Here is a 17,750-nt window from a genome sequence, read left to right on the forward strand (position 1 = left end):
CTGTAAAGAATTCGCGTTAGTATTTTGCAGCTGTGACTTATTAAACTCATAGTTTGGTAATTTTCACATCTGCCAACACCTGGTTTCTTTGGGATTGGAATTATTATATTCTTCTTGAAGTCTGAGGGTATTTCACCTGTCTCATACACCTTGCTCACCAGAAGGTGGAGTTTTGTCAGGACTGGCTCTCCCACGGTTTTCAGTAGTTCTAACGAAATTTTATCTACTCCCGGGGCCTTGTTTCAACTTAGGTCTTTCAGTATCATATCTCCGATTTCATCTTCATCCTCTTCCATTTCCATAACGTTGTCTTCAAGTACATCACCCTTGTATAGACCCTCTATATACTCCTTCCACTTTCCTGCTTTCCCTTCTTTGCTTAGAAATGGGCTTCCACCTGAGCTCTTTATATTCATACAAGTAGTTCTCTTTTCTTCAAAAAGTTTCCTTAATTTTCCTGTAGGCACTATTTTACCCCTAGTGAGATAAGCCTCTACATCCTTACATTTGTCCTCCCTGCTTAGCCATTTTGCACTTCCTGTCGATCTCATTTTTGAGACGTTTGTATTCCTTTTTGCCAGCTTCATTTACTGCGTTTTCATATTTTCTCCTTTCATCAATTAAATTCAATATTTCTTCTGGTACACAAGGATTTCTACTAGCCCTTGTCTTTTTACCTACTTGATCCTCTGCTGCCTTCACTATTTCATTCCTCAAAGCTACCCATTCTTCTCCTACTGCATTTCTTTCCCCCCCATTCCTGTCCATTGTTCCCTCATGCTCTCCCTGAAACATTCTACAACCTCTGGTTTAGTCAGTTTATACAGGTCCCATCTCCTTAAATTCCCACCTTTTTGCAGTTTCTTCAGTCTTAATCTACAGTTCATAACCAATAGATTGTGGTCAGAGTCCACAGCTGCCCCTGGAAATGTCTTAATATTTAAAATCTGGTTCCTAAATCCAGGGTGTATACGGGGACAATGAAAAAAAATTCCCGGACTTCTCCTGGATATCCCATTTAAAAAATATGCGATTTCCCGGGTGAAAATACACTTTTTCTGTGCTAAGTGACAGTAGGTCTTCCGTAGATTTTTCCTCGGAACTGTAAAACTTATCAATCCTTTGAATCATTAACATTTTATACAATCGCGCAGAACTTCCCGGAAAAAAAAAGAAAAGACAGGGCAGAGAAATTTTGGAGAGACTTTTAATTAAAGGAAGGAGAGAAGTTTTGGCAAGACCTTTGATTTGCAGCAACATATACGTTGCATATTTTCGTATCACGAAAGTATAAATTCAAATTGCACCAAACACAGTGCGTTAGTTTCCGGAGCATTGAAACCGAGGTTGCGATGTCCTTTTGTAAGTGAGTAATATCTCAAGCCACGAGATCTTCCCAGCCAATGACAGCAGCTATTCAGAGCATAGGACATGTCTTCTAGTCAGCCAATAGCAAGATTACTGGTTACATAGCGCGAACACGTAAGAGGAAAAGTTAACGGTTTACAGTTTTACATTAATGTACACAGTACCGTATATCTACAAGAAAAGCTAAGCTTTCACATACAATTTTGGTCTCTAAGAGTAACACGCTACAACAGAAGCTAAGCTTTTACATGTAATATTGATTGTTTTTTATTTATTTTTTTTTTTTGCGTTTTATACTGTAAGATACATCACACAAATGTGCCAATAAATTTAAAATTCTGAAACAAATGTCTGGGCTCGAAATTCTTGTAAGTGGCTAGTCCTCAAACTGTTCAATTTTGAACGCTCTGTGATTTAGATATCCATCCCACTTTCTCACACGTAACAGAATTCATTTTGCGTAAAAAGAAATTTACTTTGAAAGTAACGCTTTTCTAACCACCGTTCGCAATACTATCTGGAGACTGTTAGAGATAGGTTCGATTTACCAGTTGCCAGAGAGCCCCAGAAAAACAGGCATTATTGTGCGTGTTCAACTGTAGTGGTGCAGGAAGCCCGCATGTTCGTATGTATAAAGCACTAACAGAGCTTACATTACACCATAAAAGAACCTCCAGAGAGCATCAGAATTTCGTAAATCATACTAAAATACAAATGCTTGAAGCGCAAATTGGCTTTTTCCAGATTCACATTGAAGTAGGTCCCATCTGATATTGAAGCTTTTCAGTGTGGTTCTTGGGATGTACATTTTCTTGGAGTACCAGTACTCTGTGATCTCATTTTTTGTTCTTTATTATGGCGTAATACCATATATGACAGAAAATGATAATGTGCACTTGAAATTGCACTTGAAATTCAGCGAACAGTTGGAACTAGACAAAAATGTAGAATGAAACAGTTTCAAATAAAATGATTGCCTCAGCGGAAAGATTAATAAAGCCAAATTTCTTACGCAAACTTCCAAAAATAACTTCACTGTTCTGCAAGGCGATTAATGCTTGACTGCTACTAACTTGGAAATAAAATAAAATCAGAAAACTGAAATTAATAATATCTTTTTGCCCTCCGTAATTATGTGAATGTATTTTAATTCACTTAATAGCTCCCGGTCACAGAAATCCATTTTATTTTCATTTGACGTGGGAGCTGTACACGAAGAGAAGCAGCGAAATCACTTAACGTAAACACGGGTCACATGGAGGTTAACCCCCTCCCAACTACAACTCAGTCAACTCTGTCCAAGCGTGAATCTGGCAGCTAGGGCGCGGGAGAAAAATATTTATTGTTTGCATCTGGCTGCTTGCTGCTACTACCGACACAGCTAAAAGCCAAACTTCAAGTAGCGGGAGAAGGTACTGCTTATACGCGAGTCAAATGCGCATGTGCAACAGACCGCTAGCAACTGGTCAAACGAACCTAACGTGAACAGTTGTGACGTCATGCTCCTAGCAAGCAGTTTATTGGTACGAAGGATTACAGTCTGCGCCCTACGTCCTTTGACATATTTTTGCTATTTGCAGACGCTTGTGCATGCACAAGGTTTTGTTGTTGTAAATTGTACATTTCCTTTGCCACTAAAGTTTTATTTTTTTCCCTCTCGTTTATATTTTCTTGGTGCAGTATAATTCGCCACTAGCAGGATACAATAACATTCTTTGCTAGAGAATCAATTCTGCTGTCAAAATTACAAAAATTTAACTGAAAGCTAAAACAATGAAAAATTCCCGGAATTCTGAAAAATTCCCGGGTTTTTCTCCGGTTTTCTCCCAGACGAAAAAATTCATGTTTTTCCCAGGTCGTATACACCCTGTAAATCTCTGTCTTACCATTATGTAATCTATCTGAAACCTTCGAGAATCTCCAGGCCTCTTCCATGTATACAACCTTCTGTTATGATTCTCGAACCAAGTGTTAGCAATGATTAAGTTATGCCCTGTGCAAAATTCTACCAGGCAGCTTCCTCTTTTGTTTCTTAACCCCAATCCATATTCACCTACTATGTTTCCTTCTCTTCCTTTCCCTACTATCGAATTCCAGTCACCCATGACTTAAATTTTTGTCTCCCTCCGCTATCTGAATAATTTCTTTTATCTCATCATACATTTCATTAATTTCTTCATCATCTGCAGAGCTACTTGGCATATAAATTTGTACTGCTGTCGTAGGCGTGGGCTTTGTGTCTATCTTGGGCACAATAATGCATTCACTATACTGTTTGTAGCAGCTTACCAGCACTCCCATTTTTTTTATTCATTATTAAACCTCCTCCTGCATTACCCCTAGCTGATTTTGTATTTATAAGCCTGTATTCACCCGACCAAAAGTCTTGGTCCTCCAACCACCGAACTTCACTAATTCCCACCATATCTAACTTTAACCTATCCATTTCCCATTTCAAATTTTCTAACCTACCTGCCTGATTAAGGGATCTGACATTCCACACTCCGATCCATAGAATGCCAGTTTCCTTTCTCCTGGTGACGACGTCCTCTTGAGTAATCCCCGCCCGGAGATCTGAATAGGGGACTGTTTTCCCAAGAGGATGCCATTATCTTTTAACCATACAGTAAAGCTGCATACATATATCAAATTGCATAACTATTAATTGATGTCAATGATATCCCTATGAGAGTGATCTTAATTGCTGTTAGTCCTTACTGAAGTCTCGTTTACATATTCGAAGCCAATGCAGAATGTAAATATTATTATGAAACATATTTCTCAGACTGATGAACACAATCTGTAATAATTATTTTAAATACATAGAAATTGCTAATATTCGTGAGAAAATGAACTTTAATGTTATGTAGGTCAATAAAGTTGACATTTAAAAAGAGATATCAGATCAGAATAAACTCACTAAGTCAAATATAAAATCAAAGAATTAGTCCGTGCACTACCTCCATTGTATGAGAGCTTCCACACCAACAATGGCATTAAGTAGTGTTTTAACATGTAATATTTAACATGAACATACACTTCAATTCTAGAAAATTGAGACTGAATTACTCAATCATAAAGCAACAAAATATGAAATACTCACACACCATATCGCACACAGAAATTAATGAAACATTAGCAGGAAATACAAGGAAGCCACTCACCATAGGGTCCGGCTCAGAAGGTACCTCATCTGTTATCTCTTGTTTTATCCAGATAGTATTCATGTCATCCATGGCTGCCACAGTACACGTCTGAAAAACAGACAATCAGATAAAAACAGCCGTACTCAATTTCCATTGTTACTATGAGGTATAGCTCAAAGCCAATATTTTCCGTCTCTTACGGACTGCAGCAAACAAACTATACGACAAATACGTATGACTCTGGCTAAGAAACAAGCATCCAACAACATGACCTAATTTTTTACAAATAGTCAGAACACAATCTCAAAATCATGTATAATGCAAATAAATGAATACTGAAATATTTTCACAGCTGCGAATACCAACTACCATCAGCTGTTTAAGGGAATGATGACAATGAAAATTTGTGCTGCACCAAAATTGGAATCTGGATTTCCTGCTTTCCACAAGTGGTCACCTTAACCACTTTGGCTGTCCGTCCATGACTCACAGCCATACCCAAACTTCTCTACGTACTCGTTCCTGTGCCTCAACCTGTATTCATACACACATTACATAATTCCCAGACAGGGGAGGACTTTTAATTTGATGTCGCTGCCCAGTGTTAGTGAATAAATATGATATTTCAGTTTCTGTGCTGTTAAGAGAAATGACGCAATGCTCCTTCGGATGTGCATGCATGTCTGCAGGAATAAGTACAGCGGCAACTACAGCCACTGCGTCGTCATTCTTAACAATACAGGCACTACAATATTGCATTATAAATGTATATTGATTGCTACAGTTCCTTTGGAGCACCGGCTTAAGGTACATCGCACTATTTTGTGAACTATGGGAGAGATTTTTTATCTGGATGAACCCTACATTCAGCATTATGATCAAGCAAAGAAACTAATATAGTACAGTGAATTTACTAAGTAAAACCATAATTTACACTAGTTGAACAAATTTTTGCAGACTAAGAAAGGAAGGTTAAATTGGAGCTTGCAGTCATCTGTTACATCAAAGTTTGTGGAATGATTCTGAGTCTATCCTGATGTACAATACAGTGTCAGTGTGCATTATGGAAACGTCTGATTCCACCTGCCTGGCTCTACCCATGATGTCATCAAGGTGAGGACATCCCCTAGTTCCAGCATATACAATATGGTGACCATAATGTCATTGCCTACAAACGTGAATAAAAATACAAATGTCACCAGAATATTTCACTCTAGCAATAAAATGAAACTAAAGGCACAACCGTAGGAAGTAGGCGCTAAATTTACGAGGACACGGAAAACAACACCACAAAGTAAATATCACATCCTACATGAAACAAAAAAAATTCTTAACGTACAACATAACATTACAAACATGAAAATCACATGAAACGCACACATCTTGAACTACAGAGCTCAAAACGAAGCCCTCGGTATCACGACACTAACACGCGCACCTCCAAAACATTGTATCGCGAATGCCCTTCACCTACATAGCTCTAACAAAGCCAATGATATCAAAACCCCATAGACAAATCAAAAACCCAAAAAGCCCTGATTACTTGACCAATTAAAATAGAAACAAGAACTATAGGCCTACACCAAAACAAACAAGCCATAAATAAAACAAAACATTACTCACCAACCACAGCCGCCGACGAATACAAGATGCCCCCTCATGCCCCCAACACACAATTAACAAAAACGGAACAAACACCTCCAAACAACCACAACCTCTCAATCAACCAACCCACAGAATACTAGTCCTAATCACAACACCCACAAGGAAATAGAACAGATAAAAACTAATACCATTCACACATAAAAAATTGGAAAGATGAACGCTAACCAACATAATATTGGACTAAAACAATCTTCCTGATAGCTAAAACAAGGTCCTCCATTGAATAGATCTCAAAATATTGTTGTGGTGTCAGAGTCACATACACAGGTCACTGATCCAAGGAGACAGGACTCTTAGTTAACTTCATATTCTCTTTACACACCACATCCCACATAGTAGGCAATCACACCAAACCGCTGCATAAACCTTATCACTGTCATATCGTTACCATGTGGAACTGCATAGCATAACACATTTTATCTGTCATATCTATGCCAACAAAAAACAAGAAAGCACTAACACATGTCAGTCCATACCAAACAACATGAGCACATAATCCCCCAAAACAATAGATCAACTCACTGGCGACTGTAATACGTTCTTCCAGCAAGTCCACATAATTGTTATAAAAATTCACATCACCGAATGCCACACATAAAACATCTTCAGACATGAACACCCACAAGCGCGCGCCACCAAATGCAACAATACGCCAACTATGTTCAAACATGATTCGACTCCAACCCGAGGGAGAGGAGAAGGACTTCACACAAAATTATACGCTTACAGCGAGGGTCAAACCAAACGGTTTGACTCCAAAGCTTTCCTTGACAAAGCGTTTTATAATCCTTTCAGTACTAACAAATGGTGACTACAGAATAGAATCTGTAATTATAATCGTTCCACTCTACGCTGTACTTTGAATTCTTAAACGATTCAATGAACGAACTAGACGAATAATAAATACACAATGAAAACCGACATAATGAATGGATTACACAGCACTTTCTTTCATCCCAATGTAACGAATCTATGAAATGATTAGCAATAACTATGGGCCCCTGTGTCAAAAGAAATGACAATCAAACTGCTCACTCTGTAATCTGAAAGAGGTATACATCAGATCATAGAACAATTCTCTCTTGTTTCTGGTTGTCCCTTCACAAACATTATTATATTACATGCGGTGTGCACGTCAACATAACCATTCTAATATTTTCAATGGGGGCCCTTTCCGCCTGTCACCAAATATTTAACACTGACTTTCACGTGGATCACAGCACAGAGAAATTGTTCCAGTAACTTCACATAACACATCACACTCTCATCCGCTTCTTCTACGTAGTTACGAGAGACACACATAGCGATTTTATCATACAGGGCGAAAATAGCAAGCATTTGACACGACACTACACATACGTGAAACCGTGCCTTTATCATGACTCTCAACAGTAGACGAAAAAAGCTTTTTTTATCAAGTATTCCACTCCCTTACCCAATTCGAAAAATAGCATATTCAAAGTAATCCAACTGTTTAGTTGTAATAAACAGTTATGTATGAAATTCGTAACACCGTCCAAAGCCACAACCAAATACAGCGAAAGTGATCTTGTCACAGAAAATTAAATGCCAAATAAAGTTATGTTCAAACGTGTCCAACAACAGTAATAAACAAATACAATTGGGTTACGAAGTCATTACACCATGACAAGACATTCGCGAACTGCTTCAGGTATTAAATTAGTTCCAAAACAAATTGTTGTCTTTCCTTCGTTCCTGTCTCTAATCCTTAGAGACTTGTCTATTACCTGAAGATCGTAATGTACCACTTTTCGCAAAAACAAAAATTCCCAGCAACTTCGCTATACACTACTGTCTTGTGCTCTAAGATAATAAATGCGGAAGAAAAAACTAACGCTATTGAACTGTCACAAGGCAAAGATATACCTCTCTTCATGTGGGGAGCATTTCGCGACTAGTACGTATGTGGCTGTTGCGCCAAGGCCACACAGTCTAGACTGTAGTTAAGGCACCAGTAAAGAAGCAAACCTGTTTGTCAGATTCGCCCTTATCTAGCCGCAGATTTACTGAAGAAGCCCTATACATAAAAACAAAGATTGTCAATTAAACCTCACTTTGAAGCAGACATTGTTCGTGTTCACGAGTATTTTGAGAGTAGGGCGAATTGCCACAAATGGAGACAAAGCAGTCCTCGTAGTGACTCGGTACTGTGTTTAAAGAAGAATAAGAAAACACGACGTTTGCCCAGGAAATGGCTTAAAGTGAGAGAGAGATTTACACATGATAATCTGTCAAAGGAAATACTACTCTCAGAACAAGAAGATTACAGCAACGTTCTTCGAATGGACAAAGAAACTTACACTAACTTGTTAAGGCGACAGTAAAAGGACAAATTTGTCTGTCAAAATCGTTCTTATATAGCCATAGAAGTGTCAAACAAGCTCGTACATGTAACAAAAAACTTTGTCAATTTAACCTTACCTCTGAAGCAGACGTTTCTCGTACCGTACATGCTCTATTTTAACACTATTGGGAGTGGCTACAAACACAGATATGGCACTCTCTTTATAGAAGAAAACAAGACGCTGGTCCATGGAATGGTTTAAAACGAGAGAGAAATATACACACGAAAAAAACAGTTAATGGAAATGCTATACTCAGAACCCGATGAGTAGATCAGCTTTCTGCGGATGGACAGTGAAGCATTTAATAATTTGTTTAGAATTACTTCGTCCTAATACTTAAAACGAAGGCACAAGTATGCAAAATTTACTTTCTTCTACTTGGTCCTCTAACGATAGTTCATTAAAATACCAAAATACCACAACTGTGTGCAGGGTGCACACAAAGTTCCAAAACATATCCAACAAAGTAGCACATTATGAAGCACTCATGCAATAATAGGTACAGAAGCTGGTTAAAACCTGAAATTGATAGCAGTAAGATTTTTAAGGAAAATTTGAGTATATATTGAAAGGATAGGCAAATGGGATGCGGAGATGATGTATTTGTTACAGTAGACAAGAATCTCAAATCCACCTAGGTAGAAATTGAAGCTGTATGTGCAATCGTTTGGGCAAGAGTAAGTATCAGGGGTGGGTATAAAAATCATAATTGGATCTTTCTATTGTCGACCAGACTCATCTTCTAATGTAACTAAAAGCTTTACAGTTCACTAGTACGTAAGATCCTCATTCATATTGTAATCATCAGTAGAGACTTCAATAATGCAACAATTAATTGGGAAAATTATAGTTTTGTTAGTGGTAGGCATGATAAGACATCCAGTGGAACTTTATGAAATGTCTTCTCTGAAAACTACCTAAAACAGATAGCCAGGAACCCCACCCATGATGGAAATATATTGAATCCAGTGGCAACAAATAGACCTGATCTTATTGAGAATGCCCACATCAAAACTGGTGATTGTAGCAACCATAACTACCAAAGTGCAAAGTAAACTAGATAAAAAATCATTAGTGTCATATCTCAATGAGGAGCTTGAAACTTGCAGCATGGGGCAGGAATTCTGGCTCAGGTTTAAAAGAATAGTTGACCATGTACTGGATAGATATGCACACAGTAGAACAGTTCATAATGGGAAAGAATCTCCATGGTATACAATCACTATAAAGAAACTTCTAATGAAACTGAGATTACTGCATAATAAGTCTAAAACGAAGATTAGGGCTATAGATAGAGAGATGCTGAATGAAACGTGTTTGGTTGTCAAGACAGCAATGCATGATGCCTTCAGTGACTACTGTAGCAGAATATTGTCAGATGATCTTTGATAGTACCCAACGAAATTCTGGTCATACGTAAAGGCTGTTAGTGGCACCATATTAGTGTCCAGTCCCTACTGAATGAGACAGAAACCTAAATTGAGGGTAGCAAAGCAAAACCTGAAACACCTAACTCCCATTTTCAAATGTCCCTTTGCAAAGGAAAACCCACGATATATTCCCTAATTTAGTCCTCAAATCACTAAAAAAAATAAATCAAGTAAGTATTAGTGTCAGTGGTATTGGAAAACAGTTGAATTCGTTAATATTAAACAAAGCTCCAGGGCCTGACAGAAACCCTATCACATTCTACACTGAATTTGCGGCTGAGTTAGCCCCTCTACCGTAGATACCTAGAACAAAAAACAGTGCTCAGTTCTTGGAAAAAGGCACAGGCCACACACATCTGCGAGAAGGGTAGTAGAAGTGATCCAAAAAATTACCGTTGAACATCCTTTACATCGATTTGCTGTAGAATCTTACAACTTATTCTGGGTCCAAACGTAATGAGGTGTCTCGAGCAGAATGACTTCCTCAATGCCAACCTGCATGGATTTCGAAAACATCGATCAGGTAAAACCTAACAGCCACTTTTTCACGCAACAAACTCAAAGCTATGGATCAAGGCAATCAGATAGATGCTGTGTTCTCGATCTCTGAAAAGCATTTGACTCAGCACCACACCTACACTTATTGTGAAAAGTATGATCATATGGTGTATCACTTATGACTGGATTGAGAGCTTTTTGACAGGGAGGTTATAACATCTTATCTTGGATGGAGGATCATCGTCAGATGTACAAGTAACTTCGATGTGGTCCAGGGAAGTTTGTTGGGACATTTGCTGTTCACGCTTTATATGAATCACATTGCAGACAATTTTAATAGTAACATCAGGCTTTTTGCAGATGATGCAGTTATCTACAATGAAGTACTACCTGAAAGAAGATGTATAAACATTCAGTCAGATATTGATAAAATGTCAAAGTGCTGCAGAGATTGGCAACTTGCTTTAAATGTTCAGAAATGTAAAACTGCACACTTTACAAAACGAAAAAAAAACATATTTTCCTTTGAGTATAATATCAATCACTTTTGGAATAAGCCAACTCATACAGATACCTGAGTGTAACACTTCGTAGGGATATGAAATGGAATGATCACCTATGTTCAATCTTGGGTAAGCAGGTGGTGGACTGGTTTATTGGCAGAATAATGGGGAACGCGATCCAACTACAAAGGAGGTTGCTCACATATCACTTGTGTGACTGGTTCCAGAATATTGCTTAACTGCGTGGTATTCGTACCAGTCATGACTAACAGGGGATAATGAACAATACACAAAAGGGCAGTACAAATGGTCCCAGGTTTGTTTAATACATGTGAGAGTGTCACAGAGATCTGAAGGAACTGATTTGGAAGACTCTTGAAGATAGGTGTAAACCACCTCGAGAAAGGCTGTTAACACAATTTCAAGAACCAGCTTTAAATGAATACTCTAGGAACATAATACAACCCCTATGTGCCACTGACATAGGGACCTTGATTATACGGTTAGTATAATTACTACACACACAAGGCATTCAAACAATCATTCTCCCCATGCTCCATATGTGAAGGGAAGAGGAAGAAACCCTAACAACTGGTACAATGGGACGTACCCTCTGCCATGTACCTCACGGTGGTTTGCAGAGTATAGATGTAGATGTAGAATGTGGGAACATATAGCCCACATCGCCCATGTAAGAACCGGCGAATTAATTTTTTTTTATTTCATTGCATGCTTGCTTCATGCTCTGCATAAAACACCGATTTTGCTCATATCCTCTTACCGCATAATATAGGCTTACGACTGGGAAAGCCGTGAACATGTCTTTATATGCATATACGTTACGAGAGGTACTGTGGCTGCGCTCCTTTCAAAGATAGACTTTGGCTGAATTACCCGCGTGATTCAATATTGAATTTCGTCAAACTTGTTTTTGGTGTGTTTTATATTATAACCACATTATAGCTTATGTCTTATAAATAAATGCTGTTCAAAACACAAATACATTGATAAGCTCTCTAAAAGGTACAATTTATTGACATTAAATATCAGATAATGAGTCAGATAATGGTTACTAGTTTTGTGGTGGAATATGAAACAAATGAAAGCGTGAAAGAACAGTTGATCACTCTGGTACAGTGGGTAACATTCATAACGACTGGTGAAGGCCGTTGCTTTGCAAATGTGGTTATTTTGATTCAAGTCCTGCCATCAGCAAAAATTATATTATTCACCTTCATTTTCTGTGACTGTGTATGAATCACAACATTCTCTTAAGATGTTATTAGGAAAGAGACATGTATTAAGCTATCAGGCATCATCCAACTGGGAACTAATTACATTTGTGGTCCCACAAGGTTCCATTTTTGGGCCCTTACCTTTTCTTGTGTATATCAATGACCTTTCGTCAGTAACATTACCAGATGTCAAGTTTGTTTTGTTTGCCGATGATACAAACATTGCAATAAATATCAAAACCAAGTGTAGGCTTAGAAAAATCGGCTAATAAAGTATTTGTGGACATTAATCACTGGTTCCTTGCCAATTCTTCGTCACTAAACTTTGAAAAGACACACTACATGCAGTTCAGAACTTGTAAGGGGTGTTCCACAAGTATATGCCTAACATACAATGACAAGCAGATATAAGAAGTGGACAGTGTTAAGTTCTTGGGATTACAGCTTGATAGTAAATTCAACTGGGAGAAGCACACCACAGAACTGCTGAAGCCTCTTAACAAATCTCTGTTTACAGTGCGAATTGTGTCAGACATAGGGGATATAAAAATGAAAAAGCTGGCATACTATGCTTACTTTCATTCCATAATCCGTATGGGATTATTTTTTGGGGTAATTCATCAAGCCAAACTAAAGTCTTCTGGGCACAAAAACGTGCAGTAAGAGTTATATGTGGTGTGACCTCAAGAACATGCTGCATAAGCCTGTTTAGGGAACTAGGGCTACTAACTACTGCTTCCCAACATATTTATTTCTTAGTGAAATTGGTCATTAGAAGTACATCACTTTTTCAAAGCAACAGCTCGGTTCATGGAATCAATACTAGAAATAAGAATAATCTTCACAAGGATTTAAATCACTGTCTCTTGTACAAAAAAGTGTGCATTATTTAGAACACACATTTTCAATAACTTGCCAGCGCCCATAAAAAGCTTAACGATAATTGAAAATTATCTTAAGCATTTTAAAACAAGGCTAAAGGATTTATTCGTGGCCAACTCCTGCTACTCCATTGACGAACTTCTCAGTAGAACCAACTGATTTGTGTGTGTGTGTGTGTGTGTGTGTGTGTGTGTGTGTGTGTGTGTGAGCGTGTTTAAGTACAATCTAACTTCTGCAGCATTTCAGTGCAGTAGTGTGTTCATTGTAAATAAGTGTGAGTGTGTGTGTTTAAGTACAATCTAACTTCTGCACCATTTCAGTGCAGTAATGTTTTCTTTGTAAATATTATAGTAGTTCTATTACATGTTCATTACCTTACGAATTAAAAAAAAAATTTTTTAATCCAGTGCATTGTGTTTGTAAAATGATTTTTTTTATATAGTGTTCATTTTAAAAAATGACAATCATTCCACTTGCGACATGTGGAATGGTACATTAGCTTATTTGTTTGGGTTGAAATATTTGTCATGTAATATTGTTTTTCTGACATGTTCTACATCCTGGAGGTCCTCCTCACTACAGATCAATTGGAATAAAAGTAAATCTAATCTGAAGAATATTATGGTGTCACCAGCAGTGCTGCAAAATTGTTTGAGTCTTATCTAGCTAGCAGGAAACGAAGGGTGTCATTGCGAAATACCTATGCAGTAAATAGTCAGTTTTCATCTAACTAGGAATTAGTAATAATAGTAGTTGTAGTAGTAGTAGCTTTAGTCCTCCATATATATCTTTTTACAAGGATATAGGACATGTCAAAGTATTTACAAATTTATATCAATTTAAAATAAGCTAATTCGTGTACAACTATATTTACAAACTTCTAATTAGAGAAAATCATTAGATTTACTCCTGGTATACAATATTTTTTTACAAATAACTTATCAAATAATATAATGCCACATTGTTTACTCATATCTCATTATCGGTCACTGCACACACTATACACACATTGTTTCATAACACTTCACTCAGTACTCTCTCTCTCTCTCTCTCTCTCTCTCTCTCTCTCTCTCTCTCTCTCTCTCTCACACACACACACACACACACACACACACACACACACTGGTGATCTCTGGGCCATTTTCTGTACCGCAACTTCCCATTTGGTATCCTGAAAAACTGAGTCAGTATCCCTTCATAATGAGTGAGTTGTTGAGCTTAGAAAGAGGAAGAGGTGTTAGTACTGTGCTAAGCATAGCTTTGGGGTAAGTATTTCTAGAAAGGAAAAAAGAAGGAAAAAAAATAAAGTGAAGGTGTTATGTGGAATTATTAATTATTTGTATATCATTTTTTATCAAACACCTACTCTGTTTTTGCTAAGTAAACCTTCAGTGTATAAAATGTATTGCATAACAGGTACTTTTTAGCTGCCTTTTTGAAAAACTGTATTTTTGCAATTTCTTTAGTCTCTTTTAGTAATTTATTGCACCTTTTTATTCCTTGCTGGAAAATGCTGTTTTGAGTTTTATGTTTATTTTTTATTGATAAATGTAAGTTGAATCTATCTCTTGTTGCATGGTAATGGACAGAGTTGTTTGTGCAGTAATTACCAATGTTATTTTTGATGTGTACAGCTGACTGGTAAATGTGTTCACATGGAGCAGTTAAAATCCCCAGTGTTATGAACAGATCTTTACAACGAGCTCGACCTGTATTTTTGATTATAATTCATATCGCTCTTTTCTGGAGTTTGAAACCTGTGTTCCTATTTTGTGCATTTGTTCCCCAAAAAAGACTGCCATAGCGAAGAGCTGAGTGTACTTATGAATAATATACAATCAAAAGACACACTGATGATAGGATTCTATGGGCATAACATGGTGATGACATTCTGTTCACAAGTACCTTTGTGTGTTCACACCACTTCAACTGAGAATCAATATTCATTCCTATAAATTTTGCATTTGTTACACAGTCTACAGAGGTGGCATCTACATTTAATTTAACATTGTCATTTTTCCTCTTCAAACTGAAATTCATGGCATTAGTTACATTTATGTTCAGTGTCACTTTACTGCTTTTTGACCAATAATAAACTTCCTGAAGAGTTTCATTTGCTTTCTCAGCAAGGAGTTATCTTGTTTTTGCAGTGACTATAATATTCCTGTAATCAGTGAAGAGGATTTTTCATCATGTGTGACACTACTCAGACAGTCATTGGTGTATATCAGGAACAATATTGGTCGTAATATGCTATCTTGTGGAAGCCCTATATTAATGTATTTGGGGTCTGATAAGTGTTTTACTAAATTTTTAGATCCATTTGAAGTACGTGTTATCTCTGCTCTTTGAACCCTATCTGTTAGGTATGATTGAAACCAGTCATTAGCTACCCCTCTTAATCCTAATGCTTCAGATTTATTTAAAAGAATCGTATGGTCGACTGTATCAAACGCTGTAGAAAGATCCAAAAATATGCCTGTCACAGACTAATCTTTATCAAGAGCATCAAGTATAAATTTTGTGAAATCCACTATGTCTGACTCCATATTTTTGCCACTACCGAAACCAAACTGTGATTCGGTTAAAAGATTGTATTTATTCAGATAATTCATTAATCTGTCTTTCATAATTACTTCCATTCCTTTTGAGAATGGGGACAGCATGGAAACGGGCTGGTAATTTTCTATGTCTTCCGCATTATCTCTATTAAGAAAAGATACAACTGTTGCCTGTTTTAGCTGCTCTGGAAATGTCCCTGATGTGAATGATTCATTTATTATATTTGTTAAGGGGCCTTGTATAATCCATAAGCATTGTTTCAGTATACACATTGGTGCTTCATCTAAGCCTACTGACTTTTTATTTTTTAGTTTTTGAACAGTTTTACTGAGTTCATTTTCTGTGGTTGGAAGTAACATGATTGTATTTAGTGCAACATTATTTACAGGCGCTATATTTGTTTGGGGGAATTTTTTTCTGTTACTTCTCTGCAATACTTGAGAAATGCTCATTTACATAGTTTGTTAAGTGGTGTGGATCATTTATTACTTTTTCCCCTTCCCTTAGCAGTATGTTATTCTGCATTTGTTTGCCTCTCCCTGTTTCCTCTTTTATAACATCCCAGACTGCTTTCCCTTTATTCTCTGCATTATATATTATTTTGTCATTAAATTACTTTTTTTGCAGCAGTCAGCACCATACTATAGACCTTTTTGTATCTATGATAGAAATTTAAGAATTCTGGATCATTGCTAACTGAGGTGTTTGAGTGTTTGGCAGGACTTCTTAATACCTGCTGTTATCCATATGTTTTTGTGAAATGTTGATACAAACATGCAGCTATGGCACATTTTTCCCTGTCTAGATTTGTGACCACATGGTCAATTACTGATGAAGTCGTTGTGGCAAGTCTTGTTGCACTATTTACCAATAGGGACCTGTCAAAACTTTGAAGGATGTTTATGAAGGTGCTGCTGGATTCATTTATGATGTTAGTTTTGATGTTAATGTCCCGACACAGAATTATGTTGACCTTTGTACTTGAGACTTTAACTAGAATTTCTGTTAACTTATTGAAAAAAGTGCCCACACGAAATGATTAATTTCTTGGTGATATCAGGCCCCGTTAATTCAATAGCTGATATTTAAAAGTGTTTGTCTTTACTTATGGTACTGAGGTCATGCCTTGATTTGAACTGTGTTTCTTTTCTGATATAAATTCATGATTATCCACTCCTTGAAGTAGTTTGCCTTTTCACACAGTGATAATACTACTCGTTGGATTTCTGTGTCTCTACACAAGTGCTCAGTAATACAAACTACTGTCCAGTTCAAAGATTGGAGCTCAGCCACTAATAGTTGTATTTTATTTTTTATTGACTGCATGTTTTGATGGAGGATTGTTAAGTCTGTGAAATGCCCCATGTTACTCTTTCCAATGGTTTGTTTTTCTTTGTGACATCTGGTATATGTGATATTTGAAGTGTTAAAATCTAGCTTGTGAGTGATAGTTCAGTATTTTTTAAAGGTCTGGAGATACTATTTAGGCAGGGGAACCTGTTGTCTGGATTATCCTAAAAAGACCTACTTTTCCTACCTATGACAACAGGTATTTGACCATGTGTGGCCTGAGATCCACCCCCTATACTTTCAGCTGTACCAATATTCCCTTCTCAGTCTTGTTTAGGTGTAGGCCATGCCTAGTGAAACCCCATCTGTTGATAGTCCCGACGGGCACCAGAGAAACATGAGCAAAGTTGGCCGTCCTCAGAGCCATCCCTAATCCCACATTGATTCGCCTCACAGATCCATTAAGGTGTGGTCGATCATGAAGCTGGAACAAATGAAGAATGTGTACATTGGTGTCATGAGTCAGGGAAGCTATGTTGTCCAGGTCACCACCTATGTCATATGCCCCATCCCTATCGAAACTGTTTCCTGCCCCACCCACTATCACTACATGCTCCTTTTTTGTAAAGTCCTTACATAAAGACTCTAGGTCCTCTAACAAATGACTTAGCCCTGCATTTGGCTGTAAGATACTGGTGGCCTGGTACACTGCCCCTAAACTTTCCTGCAACTGAAGGCCTACGCTTCGCCCATGGTTACTACCTAGCACCAGCACTTTCTTCTTCCTAACACTCTGCACATTCCT

General features: G+C 37.5%; 1 protein-coding gene across 2 annotated transcripts in view; it reads right to left on the reverse strand.

Annotated features, from left to right (window-relative positions):
• Positions 1 to 8,024, reverse strand: part of LOC126295197 (zinc finger protein 724-like) — a 70,526-nt gene extending 62,502 nt beyond the window's left edge. The window contains exons 1-2 of one of the 2 annotated variants that reach the window (XM_049987509.1): positions 6,138 to 8,024; positions 4,533 to 4,622 (exon numbers count right to left, since the gene is read on the reverse strand). In XM_049987509.1, coding sequence (XP_049843466.1) covers positions 4,533 to 4,604 — 72 coding nt within the window. In that variant the 5' untranslated portion in view covers positions 4,605 to 4,622; positions 6,138 to 8,024. The remainder of the gene's footprint in view (positions 1 to 4,532; positions 4,623 to 6,137) is intronic. The other variant, XM_049987508.1, reaches the window with a different exon arrangement.
• Positions 8,025 to 17,750: the final 9,726 nt, after the last annotated feature.

This window comes from Schistocerca gregaria, chromosome 11 (genome assembly GCF_023897955.1).
Source record: "Schistocerca gregaria isolate iqSchGreg1 chromosome 11, iqSchGreg1.2, whole genome shotgun sequence".
NCBI classification, from domain to species: Eukaryota; Metazoa; Arthropoda; class Insecta; order Orthoptera; family Acrididae; genus Schistocerca; species Schistocerca gregaria.